We start from the raw sequence: 17,787 nt of genomic DNA on the forward strand, positions 1-17,787 counted from the left end.
TAATATGCATTTGTACATAGTTTTAATCCGATAAACACGACTGTATACATCTTTTAAAAGATCCGGCTTAACTTCAGACTGTTCTGGTTCCTCACCCTTTGGGATGCTATAAATCCATCTCACAAGCAACTTCCTGGGGTTTTGAGAAAGATTTGGGAGTTTACATTGGCTGGTGTTGGACTCACTGCTGTGACACTAGGTGGGATCCCTTTCTCTCCCTCACCCAAATAGATTTGTTGTTTGTATATATATATTTTATTGTTCTTTTCACATAGAAATCCTATAATATAGCCACCTGCACCAAACTGCTTTCCTGTTTTCCTGGGAGAAGGGGTGTGCAAGCTCACACTTTTCTAGCCCATCTGAGAGGCACACACAAAACAGGTCATGCTCTCCCTCTTGCTGATGGGGCCATCCTCTAGCAGAAGTGCCCACCCTACAAACCGGGGTCAAGTTTTGTCAGAAAAGACTATGTCACGTATCAACAACAACAAAAGTTAGTCATAAGGGAATTCTTCAAACTAGCCTTTCATTAAAACACATTTTCTGAAGGAATGGCTTTAACTACTGGCTGCTCATCAGGTCAAGCTCACTACACCAAACTTAAATGCCTCATCAAATTCCTATGAACTGAATGCATGGAAGCTCTGCTTCCACAGGAGATGTGTTTTCTAATATTAAAGGCAAAACTGCAATAATTATATGGATGGTTAAAACTCTCAAAAATTGGAAAATTAAATTGATGAAGGGTGAAAACTGAAGACTGCATCTCAGTCCTAGAGAGATTATTGACTCTAGCCCTTCCATTCAATGAATGACATTTTCAAGAGCCCAGAGCCCTGGAGACCCCTTGTCTGCAATTAGAGGTGTGACTAAGGGCTGTGCTGCCCTGCCCTATCTACAGTGATAAGAGCAGATAAGAGCACAGAAAACCAGGTACCAGCTGCATCAGCAACAGCTGCTCTAATGCATTTTAGATGGTGGGCATCTCAACAGAAAATGTTCTCGCAGAGTTCTGGGTATGCAAGTACACCTCACTGGAGGTTTAAGAAGACAATACTGTAGAAAATGAGAAAATTATGTTACTCATTATCAAGATAATATCTAGATGAGAATACACATCTTTAATGTCAGAAAACAAAAATAAATGGGAATTATATGTAAAAGGCTTCATAACTTTCTTCTGTGCGCTCCTTTCTGTGCTCAGTCAGATCCACCACATGGCAATCTCACAAACTGAGTTGCCCAGCAAAACTCCTGTCCGAGGGGAACACTGCTCATCTTACATAGCTTATATCGAATCAAGATTGAAGTGGTTTATTGACTTACTAACAACACAGACTTAACCAGTGGTCAGTGAATTGTGCATTCAGGATCGATATCCATAATACAACAAGTAAATCATGATATTAAATCGTTGTGAAATATTATTGAACACAGATTTCTAAATACCTTTCTATAACTTATCCCTAGAAGTTATAAATCTTCCCATATGCCCCACTTCTCCTGGACACAGGGGTTCCCCAATGGTCTCGGCAGCCTGGCACTCCAGTACTTTTTTGGACTTTCTCCAGTATGTCCCTGTCTCACCTGTTTTGCCAGTTCTCGCCTTTGATGATGGTTTTTGGAAGTGCTTAGTATTTTAAGCTAAAATGGGGAAATTATTGACGTTCTGACACATGATCCTTTCTGCCAAGTCTGATGTGTGATGGAAATGGCAGAACAGATGTGAGGACAAGAGGTAGTTTTGTACTTAACTTCAGCATGATACTCTAAAGATAGCACAGTAACATCCTTAATATGGTGTCTTAGTGACACAAGAGCTGTTTTCCAAATTTGTGGCAGTAGGTAAATGGCATAGATTCGTGTTCTAGCTTTGTAATGCCCTGTACTGTTTGCTGCTCAGTATGAATGCTCTGGTCCTGTCTGTAAGAGCTGAAATCAGAACTGACCTTCATCTGCAAAATGATTTGTTAGTCTGAGCCCATAATGTGACAGACAGCCCTGATGAATAAAAACCATGATTGACAAACACTTCTTTGGAGACTTTGAATTTAAAATCAAGAGGTCTGAAAATAGAAGCTGAAGCAGTTACTTGATAAAGTCTCAGCCACATTTCCCCATGGGCATTTCTAGGAAACTTTATCTCCAGACCTGCTGAAAGGAGTGAATCAAGTGATACATCCCAGAACATTTCTATCATTCTTTTGAGTCCTTTGTAAAAAACACAGGATGCAATAAAAGCAGCCTTTCCCTAAAGAGAATCAGTCATCTATCTAACTGCATTTCCTTTCTCAAACAGAGATCAGATGCTGTACGAAAAAGCACAAAAGACATTACAAAACAGTCTTCCCACAATGAAAGCTTCTTCCTAATTCTCTATAATTAGAATGACTTTTGAATGAGAAACAGCCTGTACAATTTGTGCAGCTCAGAGACTTCCTGCTCAACGGAGCTATGAAATAACAACCTAGAGTGGGCTCCATCAAACCTTTCCCTGCGGAATCAGTTTTGCCTCCTGGACATTCACAGGAGTTTTGTCATGGATTCATTGAACGTTAGGGCAGAAAGGAACACTATGATAACATAGTTTGATCTCTGTGTAACACAGACCATAAGACTGACCTAGGAATTTTCACACCTAGTCCATTTCTGATAGAGCAAGGCAACTCTTATGGTCTCTAACATTTTACCTCAGCTTCCTCCTGCCTCTGGTGACTGCTGCATGTACTGCATTGATCCCAAATCCAAATGCTGACTGATATCAGCTGACAAATCAGAAGCTGAAATTCAATGAGGTTTGCATCAGGGTTGGAACCTTTGAAAAATTTTCGCTTTCTGTATTATGTTTACAGGGAATGGGAGGAAAACACACTCAATTCAAAACAAGTATTATGCAATATTTATTAAAAGCATTTTTTTTTACCCATTCATATATACTCAAAGGCAGTCTAAGCCTTCTAAATACATAAATATCTGATCAAATTAAATAATCCACAGCTAATATATGTCTTGTCTTAGGAAGTATGTTGAATTAATGTCAAATGTAAGTAATGCTTGTGCTTACATTGCTGAAAATGAAATGAGAGAGGTCTGTGATTTTTGATTTAACCTACAAAAAGATTATTTATTGATTTTAAATGTGGCCCACTTACTGAAATACTTACTGCTTTTAACAGACGACAGAGAAATGAGTAACATGTTATCTTTAACCATTTCTGTTTTGTCTGGTATCCACTGATGACTTCACTTGAGCACAAAATCTGCTTAGCTGCACAAGTAAGTTATGAGAATCAAAACACAAGGAGAAGGCATGCTGCAAAGGCTGTATTAGCTCCTGTAACTTCTACAGCAATTGCAGAGGGTACTCTAAATCATGGTACCTATCTCATGACTATTTTATACTTGGCTGCAGATCTTGCATCGGCTTAACACTTTCACCTATGTCCTGATACCCACCATGAATTTGGGAGCCATTTGCTTCTCCTGAAATGAAAAAAATTCCCACCCCCCCCCCGCCCAGGGTCTTGCAACCTCATTTTCATGCAAATGAAGTAGAAAATGTGGCTAACAAATGGGAATGAGATGAATCTCCTAATAGGAATGTCATCATAAATTTATTCAACATTCTACTTCCTTAGACTTCTCTTTTCAGATTTTCTTAATGTCTCTAACTTTTGTTTTTCTACTGTAAATACAAATCTTACAGGTCTTTAAAATTCAAAACACCAAGGCAATTTTGACTAAGACTTTATTACTATACATTAGCAAGGACATAGGATTCATAGACGTGTTTGTATCACTGCTTGATTTTGATAGACCCATTATTTCCCCTCTCACCCACCAAGATCCAGTTCTGGGATCAGGTTTCTGAGCCCCCGAGAGCTTTCATATTTTGAATTCTTCCTTTGTATACACTGGTTGTATCAGTCTGTCCAATAAGTCAAACTCCAGATGGAAAAGGAAATACACTATGTGGTGAATAATAAAAAAAAAGAGATTCTTAATACTACATTTTTGAAGTAGTCTATTTGCTATACAAGGCTAAATAACTTAAAAGTCAAAACCAGAAATCATCTCCTCCACTGCTCCGAGTGCTTGCTCTCTCTCTGCTTTTTAACCGTAACATATCCATGACACTGCGTGCATATATGTCTCGCAAATTCACATTGATATTTGAGTCGCTGGATGAGTTCTTCGTGAGTCTCTTTAAAGCTTCACGCTGCCGGAGAGCAGCTTCTTTTATCTTCAGTGTAAAGTAACAGGCAGAAAACCGGTCATTTATGATAGCTATTGGCAAAGCCAAAACTAGTATTCCTGACAGTATACACATAAAGGCCACTACCTTACCAATAGTGGTGTCTGGCCTAATGTCACCATAACCAACAGTTGTCATGGAAGTTGTCGCCCACCACCAAGCACCAGGTACGCTTGTGAAAGTTGTGCCTGGCACACCCTGCTCAACAAAGTACTCCACAGTGGAAAAGATAGAGATCCCTACGGACAGGAAAAGCAGCAGAAGGCCAACCTCCTCGTAGCACTGTGCGATAGTCATTCCAAGGGACCGCAAGCCTGAAAGACAAGAAACACTGTCAGTAGGTTGATTCATGTAGCTGCCTTCAGAAGTTTGTGAAATATCTCTTATTTGAAAGCTGATTGTTTTATGTTTTTGCTTTGACTGCTAGTGAACACGTCTTAGGAAGAAGGGGTGCAGCTCTCAAAATACTGGGAAAATGTGATTTAGAAAGAAACAGATTAAAATATTAGACTGAACCGCTGACATTATCCCGATTTCCTTAAAACAGAGCATATAAATCCTCCTTATTACTTATCATTTGAACTACATACAACATTTAGAAAATTACTCTATTTATTTATTATTAATAAATCTCCATTTAGTAATTGGCCATAATGGAGGAACTACCACAATTTTTATTAAGTTACCTAAATAACCATTTAAAAACACTATAAACATCTGCTCCCTACTTCCAATCTGAATGTGCCAAGCTGTATTTTCCAGCCCTTGTCACATTTTTCTCTTGGACCGAACAGCCCTCTTTTGTCAAATTCGTGTTCCCAGGTGGGTACTCGGAGCCTAACTCTGTCACACTACCTTCTTTGCTAAGCACTGTTTGCAACCCTTTTACAGTTCTCATAGCCCCTCTTTGACCTCTCTTTCTCCCCCCAGCCTATCAACATATTTATCTGTAGAGATCAAAACAAATGCAGCAGTTCAGCAGCAGCTGCACTTGTGCCAAAACTGGAGATAGCAAAGTCTCCCAATGCAAACGTATTCTCCTGCTAATTCACTGATGTACGGCATCAGTCCCATTGCCCACGAGTCGAGTCGCACAGGGAGCCTGTGTGCAGCTGACTGCTCTCTGTAATGCCCCACATTCCTTTCAGAGCTGCTGCCTCAAGCAAGGCCAGACTGCCTGACAAAGCAAGAAGGAAAGTAAATCCAATAACAGTGCAATGGATAAACATCTCTCATAAACAAAGAAGGAAGATAACACGGCACCAACACAGTTGAAACACACTGGAAACTGAAATTATCTTCTGAATAACAAGTGATTTTGGATCGCTTTTTAACACTGTTCTTTAAGAAGATGCTGTTTTCCATAGTAAAAGAGAAAACCATGATGCTTATCAACTACCCTTCACGGGTACACTTGTAACTAAAGCAATGTTTGTGTAATGGCTTACCGGAGCTCTGCATCTGTTTGCAGACTTCACATGCTCATTGGAGTAATAAGCAATTTGCTTTGCTTTACTTTCCACAATCTCAAACTAAAAGAAGTTAATATTTCTTCTTGTTTTTGGCTCTATTTCTTTTCCCCTTTACGTCTAATGGGTTTTAAAGTTTTTGTTTATGTACAGCAAACAGTGGAGGTACAGACTAGATTTTGTAGGGAATGTTTCCTTTTTCAAAGTTTTCTTCTACCAACTCCAGTTAAGGACTTGCTCATAGCCACGTTTTATCCTGCTACAAGTATGGTCTGTTGGTTAGGATGTTTATTATAGTGTTATAGGTTAATTTTGCAGCAGAAGGGAAATACGATTTATCAGAGTAATCTTTTTTCTATTAATATGACTGCCTCCGGATTTTGAAAGTATACTAAGATAAGCAGTGCAAAAGCTGTGAATGGGACAACTGCAAGGATCCAGACCAAGTGCTCATTTTCCAAGGAAGTTACTATCATCCCCTGCCATGTAAAACTTCACACTGATCAAGGTAGAATTCTTCTTCACCTTTCAAGTGACCTAGGAATAAGGTACTCCAATTTAAAACTCTCTGTAGCACTTCTTTTTAAAGCATGGTTAGGTACTGTAAAAGCCAGGCTTTGCCCTTTGCAATGGATCTTGAGAATACTTCAGCTAAAACAAACAGCACAACTCTCATAAACCTGGTCTAAATAAGCAGGAACAGGGCTGTGGCTGCTACCTCTCTATATCACATTGATGAATTATCAGCGAAGTTGTGGTTCTCCATCACTTCAGGTCTTCAGATGAAGTCAGGAGACATTTTCAGTTGAATCTATGAATCAGACAACTTACTGGGCTCCACAGCTCATTCTGAATGGGAATCGGTGCATTCAGAAGAATAACGTCTTCTGTTCTATTGTCTTGTAACTTTTAAAAATTCTTTCTTCAGCCACAGCACACAGCCAAACTAGGGCTGTTCAAGCACAGAGCTGTAACAGCTCCTCATCAGGAGCTGTGACAGCCTGGATAGCCATGCTGGAAGGTGCTGTGGTGCTGTAACAGAAGCAGTGTGGTACCCAGCATGGGGCAAACAAACAGCCCCAGCCCTGGGACCAGCAGGAAGAAGGAGAGGCTTTTCTGCCATGCATGTCAAATTCCACCTCTTTGTTGCCAAAATGGACTTGATAATACAAGCTCAATTTCAGGAGCTTCAGTTTACACACAGCATTTAAGTCATCCTAAACTTTTAGCACAGAATTCTGAAAGTGCTGAAGTTTTGCTTTTTCATGTACCCAAAAGCATCTCATCCTGACACGTTACAGCCTTCTCTCAAACTTGTCCACTGCCATCACAAGTAAGATGCTCACATCCTACTTCTCCTCAAGGAGTTAATCTCTAAGTGCTTCCCAGAGAAGGATCAGCAAAGCTTCACACGGCACGTGGCCCCAGAAGGAAGCCTACAGCTGAGGAGCACCAGAGATTGTGAAAAATGCAGGTTCAGTACTCAGCTGCTCCTACACCTACTTGAATCCATAATTTCAGTATCTCAGAAGCCGTCTCACCATCTAGCTATATATTTTCTGGATAGAGGTACTTTTAATTTCTCAATTGCTCCTTGACAAAGTATAGCACTTTACATAAATAATTTAACACTCGCTCCAGTCTAGCCTAGGTGTTTCTGTGTATTGCATCCATCCTAATAGCTGAGTTCAGCTTTCAAACGAGCAGAAATGATGCTTCCATTTTTCTTTCACTTCTCCACAAAAAGGGTTAATCTGCCATTTCTTTAAAAATAAAGGGAAAAAAAAGAATTGCCTTCATGATTTTTCCTAACTCATGTCTGCCTCCGATTGCAGAACCACACTGCTGTTGGGATCCCAGCTTTGCTAGGGGTCTGCACAGTATTACAGAGATGTCCTCCTTGTAACTGTGATCGTCCCTCCTTGGTGACAGGGGAGTTGCTTCCAGCAGCTACAATTTTTTTCATCTCTTTTCTTCTGATCTTGCACTCCTCTTGCCACACAGAGCAGGTGAGCAATGCATGAAGCTTTGACCTGAGAGTGCAGGAGTCAGTTTTAAGTTGCCTAAGGTACGAGCACAGAAGAGTCGTGAGTGCCACCCCTAGGCACTGACATTTATCAGGACTACCCAGGTATGTGTGAGCAGGATGGTCTCTGTATATGGTACTTAGAGTTCATCTTACACTGTGGTTTAGGGTGTGTTTAGAACCACGTTAACTCAACTCTCTTCTACTACAAATCTCTAATGGTCAGAAACCAGACTTCAGATCGTTTAGTGTATTTTTCTGTTTTGAATTATTAGGTTTATGTTTTGTCTTAGTAGCAGCACCTTCTCTGACAGAAGACTGAATTCATGACTTTCTACATTTAAATTATACAAAAAAGAGCCAGAATTGATTTAGTGTCCTGGGCCTCCTACATGACTAGCAACCCTGAACTACAAAAGAAGCAAGCACAGAAACAGCAATGCTGTTCTGAACTGCTTAAGTAGCAATGTAAGCCACTTCTTGAATGCTGAAACTGGTACTTTGGTTCCAGAAGAAAGATGATAGTTCACTGCCAGAGTAGGAGACTAGATTTTGATATCATTAATTCACTTCTTCTAACATGGCAAATGAGTTATTCGACTCTTAACAGCACTTAATATTATGAAATAAACTATGGTAGCATTGTAACGAATTTAACTTTAAAAATAAATAGGCGCTAAATCTCACCCCATCTCTGAAAGCTAACACACCTGAAGTTAACCATTATTATGCAGACAACTGAAACTCGTGGTTTCAAGGTGACAGAAAGAGCCTTAGAACTGAGTTTCATGCATTCATTCTGTAACAGTAAAGTTTGATGAAGTGAAAACTTTGTAAACTTTATAACTAGAACCAACATACTTCTGGACCACAACCTTGCTATTTAGCACAAAAGTGCCTTGATGTGTTCAAATCGTTTGCTTATTTTCAAAATAGAACTAGAGGAGAATACATTCACATTACTGCCACCATTGAAAGTGGGTAGCAGGCTTCCTTCTATAAAACAAGAACTTTAAAAAAATTATAATGAAGCAAAGCAAACTCACTGACAGACTGAATCACTATCTGCTTCCTTTCAACTTCTCTCTAAGGGACAGTTATGCATTGGTATAGGCACAATCTAGAGCGGAGGAGTAAGATTAAGATAATTCTCAAACCACTATCATTACGCTCAGTAGTATTAAAGCTATTCCCTGCAATTGGTACGTAGGTTCACTGCTCTTCAACAGGAACAAAAATCAGAGACATCCTCCTGCTATAATGCCCGCTAAAGTGGGGCCAGCTCACAAAGAGGATGGAGATGGCACTCCAAAAAAATGAAGCATCAACCATTCCTGCTTCAGAAATGCAGGAAAGATTACATTGAATGCCATCTAAGAATGATTATCATCATCTTCAGAACAGGCCAATATCACAGAACAGAGACAATGATTTACTATTGGGATCTGATTTTTCAAAGCTCCAAGTTTTGGCAGAACTTTTCTCCGTGTCTAATTCATTGCCATGTTCACCACTGATTCAAGTGGGAACATAATTAAATCATTTTGAAAATACCAAGCACTGGATAACATCATGGCATTGGCAGGGTGTGGTGAGAGTACTGTTTTTATTATCTCAGATATCCAGGCACGCACATTAAGTAGTAACACAAAATGGGGGAAACACAAGACCTTCTGAATATTTCCTCTGATAAATTTCCACTTGAGAACATTATCTTTTATACCTTTCCTATACTACTTAGGAAGAGTGAACACATATGTTCCCAGAAATGCACTCTGCTATCCACCACTTTCCTGCCTGCTGTTCATCCGTGTTTCCTGACACTTGCCAGCAGAGCTTGGGCATGAAGGGCCCCACATCAACAGGTGAATGCTGATTAAACCCGACATCATCACTCTGTGCTGCATCTACTGCCAATTCAGTAAGCGACCCCCAGCTGTGTTCAACATGTCATATAGATACCAGTGTGTTCAAAAGGGCCAGAGAGCCCACCAACCCTTTGCACAGTATGATTCAGTTTAAACACTTTTCTAGAAACATGATCTATTCAACAGAGGATGTCTGTTTTCAGGATCTGCAATGTAGACAAAATCATGATACATTTATTTAAACTTTTTAGTGTAACAAATTGTGGTAGGTGATTATAAGCTGTCACTTGTAAAACTCTGACAATACAAAAAGCATTGGTCAATGATGATCACTTACCGTTTCTTCCTGTGCTTCCCTCCTAGCCAACTCAATTACAAATGTTTGCAAATTAGTGACATCGTGAGAGACTGGTAAATGATTTACAGCATGCAGCTTTGGGGCCTGTTTCTTGTAAGTTTTCTATGCAAACTATATGTACTGGCTTTATGGAAATCTAAAATTTATTGGAGAAAGCTCCTGCCACTCAATTACCAATGTCCCAAAGTAAGAGTTACCACAAGGCATTACTGGTAACATTACATTGTGTAAAAAGATAAGGCAGAAATGCACACGAAATAGGGGACTACTGTTGGTAGAAGGAATGAGAGCTTTCACTGCCATGGCTAAAAGTACCTGTTGAATGTCTTCCCAGCTTCAACATCCGCAGGGCTCTGAGCAGTCTCAGCACTTGGACAATGCGCCCCACGTTTTCCAGTTCTTGGGAGCTCTCCCCACCACACAGACTCTCTACCAGCAGGGTGATGTAGAAAGGTAAAATAGCAAGGAGGTCGATGATGTTTGCCACACTCCTTAGGAAGCGACACCGATCCCGTGCACACAGGAACCTCAGAACAAACTCCACAGTGAACCATGCAATGCACAGGTACTCTAGGGCATCCAGTAGCGGTGGTGCCAGCCAGCTTAACTCTACCGAAATCAAAGCCATGTTGGCAATGGACACAACAACAAAAGCCATGGATAGAGTGCCGAAAGTCCTGGCTGCTGCGGAGGAACCAGGCTTTTCCAAAACTTCCCAAAGTTTTTGTCTGACATTAGGACAGAGGCTACCAGAAAAGTCCTCTTCCTCATCTTGGGCATCCAGTTCTTCTGCATCTTTCTTGATGTCTAAGGCTTCACTCAGCTCCTTCCTCCTGAAGTACCTGCCCAGAAATGCCCCACAAATAGATTTTTAATACCAATATGCATAAGGTTTTCTTATCCTCTACCATGAGAGGCGTAAGAGCACACATTAAGGTATACCTTACAGGAACTTAGGAAACCCTGTGGTCAGGTATGTCACGGAGGGTTTTATTAACTGAAACCCTACAGCCTGTTTCCAATGACCTGTTGTTCCTGCTCACCCATGTCACACCAGTGACAGTTTTTACGTGAACGATAATTTTATTGTGATGGTGTGTTATTTATATGGATCATGTTAACTACAGTAGGATGAGCTGCATGACTAACTTGCGCTCTCATAAGCAATCCTGGCACAACCCGACCTACTGTTTCTAAACTCTCTTCAATTTTATTAATCATATTGCATTTTTTATTGCATTGGTGTATATCTGCAATGTTAAAAGGAGAGGCATAATAAAAGCTATGCAGTTTATCTATGAAATTCTGATCAATACATGCTAAGATGACTCATCTTTCTTTAAATATACAGGTTGTCACACAACAAAGCATGAAAGCAACTTTGTTGAGTAGAACTTACAGGTTGTAAATACTTAGTTGAGTATTTTTTTAGGGCAAGAGTGTATTTACAGAACTATTTCATGGAACAACAACATTCTCAAAGTACATTGAAAAAAATCCTTTTTTTTTCACATCTGTATTCCTTGACAGCTGCAGAGGTCAAGAATTAAATAGAGGGGCTATGCAATTTTGCCTTCATTTGATGCAGTTACTCCTGAACATGCCAAAGAGGTCCATAGCTCCTTTTGCCACCTAAGAAGTAGGATCTTCCAGTTACACCTACCACTGAAGGAAGAAGGGGATGAAAAGTAGGATCCACCTCTCTCTGAGATGCACAAGTGAGTCATATCAGGATAGGATAACTTTAGCATTTGTTTTTTAGGATGGTAGGAGAGGGTACAGAGGGGTGGGTGGGTGTTGCTTGATCGTTTCTTTCTAATAATTTTGACATAACCACTTTAGATAAACAGCAGTCATACTTTTTAGAGGATTCCATTCTTCAATACTACAAACAAACCAGTAACACTAAAAATGGTGGAAAAGATGTCTTTGAATAGAATTAACAGAAACATCCTGGGGGTGGTTCAGTCAAAACCCACCTCGTTCCTAAGCTGCCTGTTACAATTTGTCTCCACTGAGCCACATTCCCGCTGTTGCTGCCCCCTCCCTGTGAGCTGCTACATCCATGTGCGATGCTTGCCATCACGGCTCCTCCTGGAGCCATGCCACCCACACTCAGCCTGGCAGGTGACCGCTCCCTGCTTCTGTCTCTCCAACTTGGATCTAGAAATCATCCAGAATGGAAAGGACAGCGTGGGGAGGCTCCAAACCCTCCTGATTCCACATCTGCTCCCCCTGACTAGGATAACCCCAACATGAATGACACTGAAGGACATTTCTGCCTTGACAACCCTTCCTATCTCCAGCGCTGTCACTTTCCACTTTGAGCTTCCAAGACCAGTCTGAAGATGGTGCAGAAAAAAACAGACCCTGTTCCTGTCAGCGTCCTGCTATCTTGCCCCCACTGGCAACCCGTCCTTCACAGCAAAGGTCAACAGAGACCTCACGAAACATACACCTCCTCCTCCCATTTCCTACTCCCACCTACCTCTAGCGTAGGTTTCAGTGCTGGATTTGCCCATGCTTCTAGTGCTCTGCTACCTCACCTGCCCCACTGCTGGATCCCTCACCTGCCCGTCCCTGCTCGCAAGCCAGTGCTGAGCTCACCCAGCCCATGCTCCCGCGCCTCGTGTCTTCCCACAGCTCACCGGTCTCTGCAGCAGGAATCGATGCTGAGCTCATCCAAGCCCCAGTACTGGATCTCCTGCAGGAAGGAGAGCGCGCAGAGCTGCTCCATCACATGCAGCCTCCCCGTCTGGTAGTAATTCAGGATGTAGTGAAACGCCTGCGAGCTCCGGTCAAAGAAATACTCATTCTCCACCAGGTTGGCATCATCGCAAAGCTCGAGGAGGCCAGAGGCCACATCCCGGGCGGCAGAGACCACTACGGCCAGTTTGCCGAGACGGGTGTCAGGGTAGCACGACAAAGTTTGCTGGGACATCACAAAGCGGCTGCCTCCTACATTGATAGTAAAGCAGTCCAAGGAGGGGATGGCCTTCTGCAGCAGGGGCCCCTGCTCTTCATCACTGGAGAACACGCTAGAGTCCAGGGAGCCCAGGGACGTGCTGTTCCCTTGTTCCTCCAGGGACGCTTGGGAAGAAAGAGACATGCAGCAGGGAGGCGACTTCATCCTGGAGCTGCCAGCAGCAGCCCACTCTCTCCTGGATTGAAAACACAACAGAGCCACAGAGAAGATCGCCCCACGGGGGAGCAGGTGGCGGGGCAGCCCAGGACCGCCTTACTTTCACAAGCTTTGCCTGCTGTCCCTAGGACGCCTCACCATCCCCACTCCTCCCTGCCATGCCTCCACCGGGGACAGAGGTCGGGCGGGCTGCCGAGGAGGAGGCAGCGGCACCTGAGGCAGCTCCGCCGCCTGCCAGCGACCCCCCACGCGCAGCAACGGCGGCACGGGGGGGGGGGCGACCTCGCCCCGCGGCACCCCCAGACCCCACAGCCTTGCCCCCGGGGCACCCCTCAGCGGGTCCCCGCCGAAGTTGCCGGTCGCTGCCGCCTCCCCTCAGGGCAGCCCGGCCGCGCTTCGTTCCGCCCCGCCCGGCCCGGCCGCCCCTTACCTGCCCGCCCGCCGCCCCGCTGCGCCGCCCGCGGCTGGGCGCCGGCTCCCGCCGCCCCCTCGCAGGCAGCCGCTGCCCGCTCCCCTGCCTCCAAACTTCTGGGCAGCGCCAGCGCGCCTCCATGGCGGGTCATGTGCTGCGGGGGGCCGGCGGGGCGGGACGGGCTGGGACGGGCAGGGCCGGGCTAACGCCGTCCCCACCGCGGGGCTGAGCCGCCGCCGGGCCCGGCCCGGCACTGCCCGGCCCCCGGGGCGGGCGCCATGCACGGGGCTGGGGCTGAAGGGGGGCTCCGGAGCTGCCCGCCGGGGCCGCCCGCCTGAGGCAGCCCCCGGCCCCGCTGCCGCTCTGAGGGGAGGAAAGGGGGAAAAGCAGAGCCGAACTGCGAGGGAGTTCGCAGGACGGTGTTGGACACCACCCCATCGTGTCCCCCTTCCCGCTGATATACATAAAAACAAGCGTGCTTCTGAAGGTGTCTTCGTTAATGCTGCTCCCTCGTATGAAAGGCTGAAGCCAGTCAAGTCAAACAGCCACCGCTGTGGCCAGTCGATGCACCTCAAGCAACTTGTTTCAACTTAGGTGCATTCAGCCTTTTTTTTTTTTCTGAAATAGTCTGGAATATGCTTGGCACTGCCCTGTGTTGACTTGTAGCTCTGCTATATCATGGTGCAAGTTAGATTCACCCTGCTCACATTCACCCTTCTCACAGTTTTGTCCCATACCATGAGAAACTATCAATTCTGACAAATTTTACACAATTTACTTCTATAAGCCTGTGTTTTCTGCTGCCTCTTACTTCTTGCCTCCTGTGTGGCCTGCCTGTGCGGCTCTTCCATGAAGCCTGCCAGGGGAATCATTCAGGAGCACAGAAAATGTGTCCACATGTGTCCTGCTAGCACTGCATGTCGTACCTCCAGCTTTTGATCCCCGGTCACTTGAGTTAAGTACAACTGTGCAAGTTGTACTTAATAAGTACAATATGTACTCAATAAGTTCAGCTGTTATGTACCTTTCTCGCATTTACTTCACAGAGGTCTCATCATGGTTCATCTTTTGGATACCAGTTATCTTCTATATTTTATGTTAAGATCAACAGAACACTTGACCTATCACTGTTTTAGCAATACCTGTGGAAATCTCTCTGCTCTGCTCAGTACTTGCAGGTGTAGGAATCCACTCTGCGCATCCATTCATTGGAAAAGTGTTCACTGATCAGAAAGAATCTGGAGGAGAACAGCAAGAAGAGGGTCATGGACAAAAAGAAGAGGAAGGATGGGATGGCTACAGAGGGGAACAGGCATTACAGCAATGTTCAGATACATGAAAAGCTGCTTGCAAAGTTGAAGGGTATAATCTGTCCTTCTTGACCACACTGAGCAGGCATAGAAGTAAGGGGCTGAATGACAAGAATGATGTTGAGGGTGGCGATTATGAAGGTTTCGTTAGCCAGGATGATGAAGAAGTGATCTCAGAATCCTCTGAGATGTTGGTCTACGCCACTGGCTGTCAAAGAACCGGCTGGAAGAGGGTCTGTCAGGAACAGCAGAGGTGTGCTTCACCCTTTCTTGAGGCAGGCTGGAAGCTTTAGATGACCTCATGAGACCGTTTCCAATTCTGTAATTCAATATTTCAAGTGTGTTATAAAGAAATAGAATACAAGTACATATTTGCATAGATATCCTACCTTTTATTGCTTAAAACAATTAAATTGAAAAATAATTTAGGTGAATAATTGCAAAAAATGTGAAATCATTTTCCATCAAAACTGTCACCAATTGCTATTATGAAGCCAGCTTTTGGGCATAGCCCACATTTAGTCCAGGATTGCCATCTGGGAGTGCAGACCCTTTGATGGAAAGCACTTAAACCAGCACTTAATTATAAACAATAATTAAAAAATTCATTAAGTAGACCATCAGTAATGAGAAGTACTTCACCACAGCAAGATGCCTTACTAAGTGTAATAGACCCATAATTGTTCGGTCATAAAACTACTTAGTCGACCTCTTTTCAGACTATTCTTTTCAGTAGACATTCTTTTCTGTCAGCAGGAAATGGTTTTCCAGACATATCTTCTCCATTGATGTGGAGAACTGAAAACATTCTCCTCACTATTACTGTGATTCAAGGGACAGGTACCTCCCCTGTGAGTCCAGATCCACTAGTGTTTCTAAGAACCCAATTAAAAAAATTTGCTGTTGTCTATTCAAAGTGACTATCTAATTCACAGCATCATTAAAACTGTAGATCACTTGTTCTGAAAATACTCTGATGTATAATTTTCAGCTTATGTAATTTCGGCCAATGTAATTTTCAGCCTTTGAGTAACCAGGTTCAATATCGTGTTTACCTGTGTTGGTAATGTAATAATGACTGTATATGTCACCTCAAAGTTAATTTTTTGTCTGATTATCCATTGTTCAAACTAGGATGTTGACTTCAAAGTGCTGGAGATGCACCTGAGGCTGTGTGCTAAGGTTGCGCTTTCCATTAGTTTTGTCCACTTCCTATGAATTATTTGTGCTCACTTCTCACTGCAGGAAAGCAGCATCACCCACAGACTTCCATAGTGTCCATAACTTCCATAGCGTTAATTCACGTCACTGTCATTAGTCAGAAGATCTGGGTGTGATGTAGTGTTTTACCTATGAGTTCTGACTTCCTGCTAGTTTTCAATTATTTTTTTATTTAAAAAAAGATCTTTTAGAAAACTGCTAGAAAACTATTTTCAAATGTACCAGTAGAATAAAGCTGGAATGTTTCCAGAAAATGAAAAAAATGTTTTATGAGTAGAAAGGCTCAGAAATAGAGGATTTATTTTTCTGCCACTAGACACAAGAAACAGGGATTACTGGTGTATTTTTCGTTTTCTGGGGAACTCTTAAAGGATCAGCTATTTGTTGTTCCTTCTCGTTGGTACATGAGGAACCAAAGCAACAGCTCTCATAATTTTATCATTCCCCTGGCAAACCCACTCAGGCAACCATACTCTTATGCCACTGGAGTAGTGGCAAAAGCTAATACAGCAGAACAGAGAGTCATTTGGTTTTCAAACTCTGCCAGTGAAGTGCTGCTGCTGAAGTGACCCATGGCCACTTCCAAGGCTGTTTGGCTCATGGAACTTATATCGTTGGATAGTACCACGTCTGCATGGTTTAGAGATGTGGTTCAGACCAAAGGCGTTATCCAATGCTGTTTTATCATAACAGGAATGTCTGCAACAATTGAATGATAGTGACATATGTCTAAACTACCGTCTTTACCAATGCTCCAGCTGATATTTCCCTGGCACAATACCACTGACTCAAGAAACAGATTTCATTATTTCAAGAGACAGTACAGTGTTTTTTTTTTTTTTTCTCGAATGCTGAAATATGAGTTGGAATCCAGCATGTCTGTTGTGGGAGTTGAAAAATTTGCTTCAGAAGAAAACCAGCTGTTATAAAAACCTTTTTTTTATAATCTATTTTCCTAATCTTATGTACTGCTCATGTTGAAAGCTATGATTTTATGTCAATTTTGTAGTCACATCTTCCAGCTGGAATGTTATGGCATACAGGAAAATTTGTCCTTATCTTTTCAAATAGCATTGATTCTCTTCTCACAGGAGTAATGTTTCACAATAAGCTGATTACAAGTTGCTGGGATTTCTGACACATATTTCCAAATTTTTCAAGTGTTTTGATCTCATATATTAGTCTATTTGGAATGTAGAAGTGCCTCTTCTGGACCGTATGTGGTAGAATGGAGAAAAGAGGTTAAGAAAAGAGTATGACTGGTAAGACATACCTAGAGAAAACTTTCCTCAGGAACAGCTTCATAGTTTCCAGCATCACAGGGAACTGCAGAACCAGAGGTTGCATCTATCCTAACATGTTCAATAATGTTTTATGATGCTGCAAATCCATTTTGGACTCCATTTCTGTTTCAATATCCATAACATTTTGTGCAAGGTTCTTCAGAAGTTAACTGTGCCCTGGGTGAAAGATACCATACAGTCTTGTTAAATCTTCCTTCATTCTTTTGCTGTGACTGCTGAATAATGGGCTCTGCTCACATTGCCAACACCATTCATAATTTTGCTGGCATCTATCATACTATAGTTTCTGTGGAGATGTTCAGTGTCAATAGTATATCTTTAATTTTTTATATGCATCCAAGCTCTGTGAGTAATACACTATATCAATTGTTAAAATTAATGGATTTGGGCAGTTCCAGTATTTCATCATTTGTCTATTG

The 17,787-nt window shown here is 42.6% G+C and overlaps 1 protein-coding gene across 1 annotated transcript; it reads right to left on the bottom strand.

Moving 5' to 3' along the window:
- Positions 1-3,734: 3,734 nt before the first annotated feature.
- KCNV1 (potassium voltage-gated channel modifier subfamily V member 1) lies at positions 3,735-13,709 on the bottom strand. Its single transcript, XM_048068776.2, has 4 exons — positions 13,552-13,709; positions 12,628-13,140; positions 10,295-10,821; positions 3,735-4,572 (listed from the first exon to the last, which is right to left on the bottom strand). The coding sequence occupies exons 2-4, from the start codon at positions 13,107-13,109 to the stop codon at positions 4,061-4,063; spliced, it is 1,521 nt and encodes a 506-aa protein (XP_047924733.1). The 5' UTR covers positions 13,110-13,140; positions 13,552-13,709; the 3' UTR covers positions 3,735-4,060.
- Between the last annotated feature and the right edge of the window lie 4,078 nt (positions 13,710-17,787).

Source organism: Anser cygnoides, chromosome 2, assembly GCF_040182565.1.
Source record: "Anser cygnoides isolate HZ-2024a breed goose chromosome 2, Taihu_goose_T2T_genome, whole genome shotgun sequence".
NCBI classification, from domain to species: domain Eukaryota; kingdom Metazoa; phylum Chordata; class Aves; order Anseriformes; family Anatidae; genus Anser; species Anser cygnoides.

Bases quoted from the DNA above. Each gene is read 5' to 3' on its own strand.
- KCNV1 (XM_048068776.2), bottom strand. From the start codon at position 13,109: ATGAAGTCGCCTCCCTGCTGCATGTCTCTTTCTTCCCAAGCGTCCCTG. The intron at 10,822-12,627 runs GTGAGCTGTGGG...ATTTCTGGGCAG, and splicing joins GATTCCTGCTGCAGAGACCG to GTACTTCAGGAGGAAGGAGC. The intron at 4,573-10,294 runs GTACTTTTAGCC...CTTGTCTTTCAG, and splicing joins GCTGGGAAGACATTCAACAG to GCTTGCGGTCCCTTGGAATG.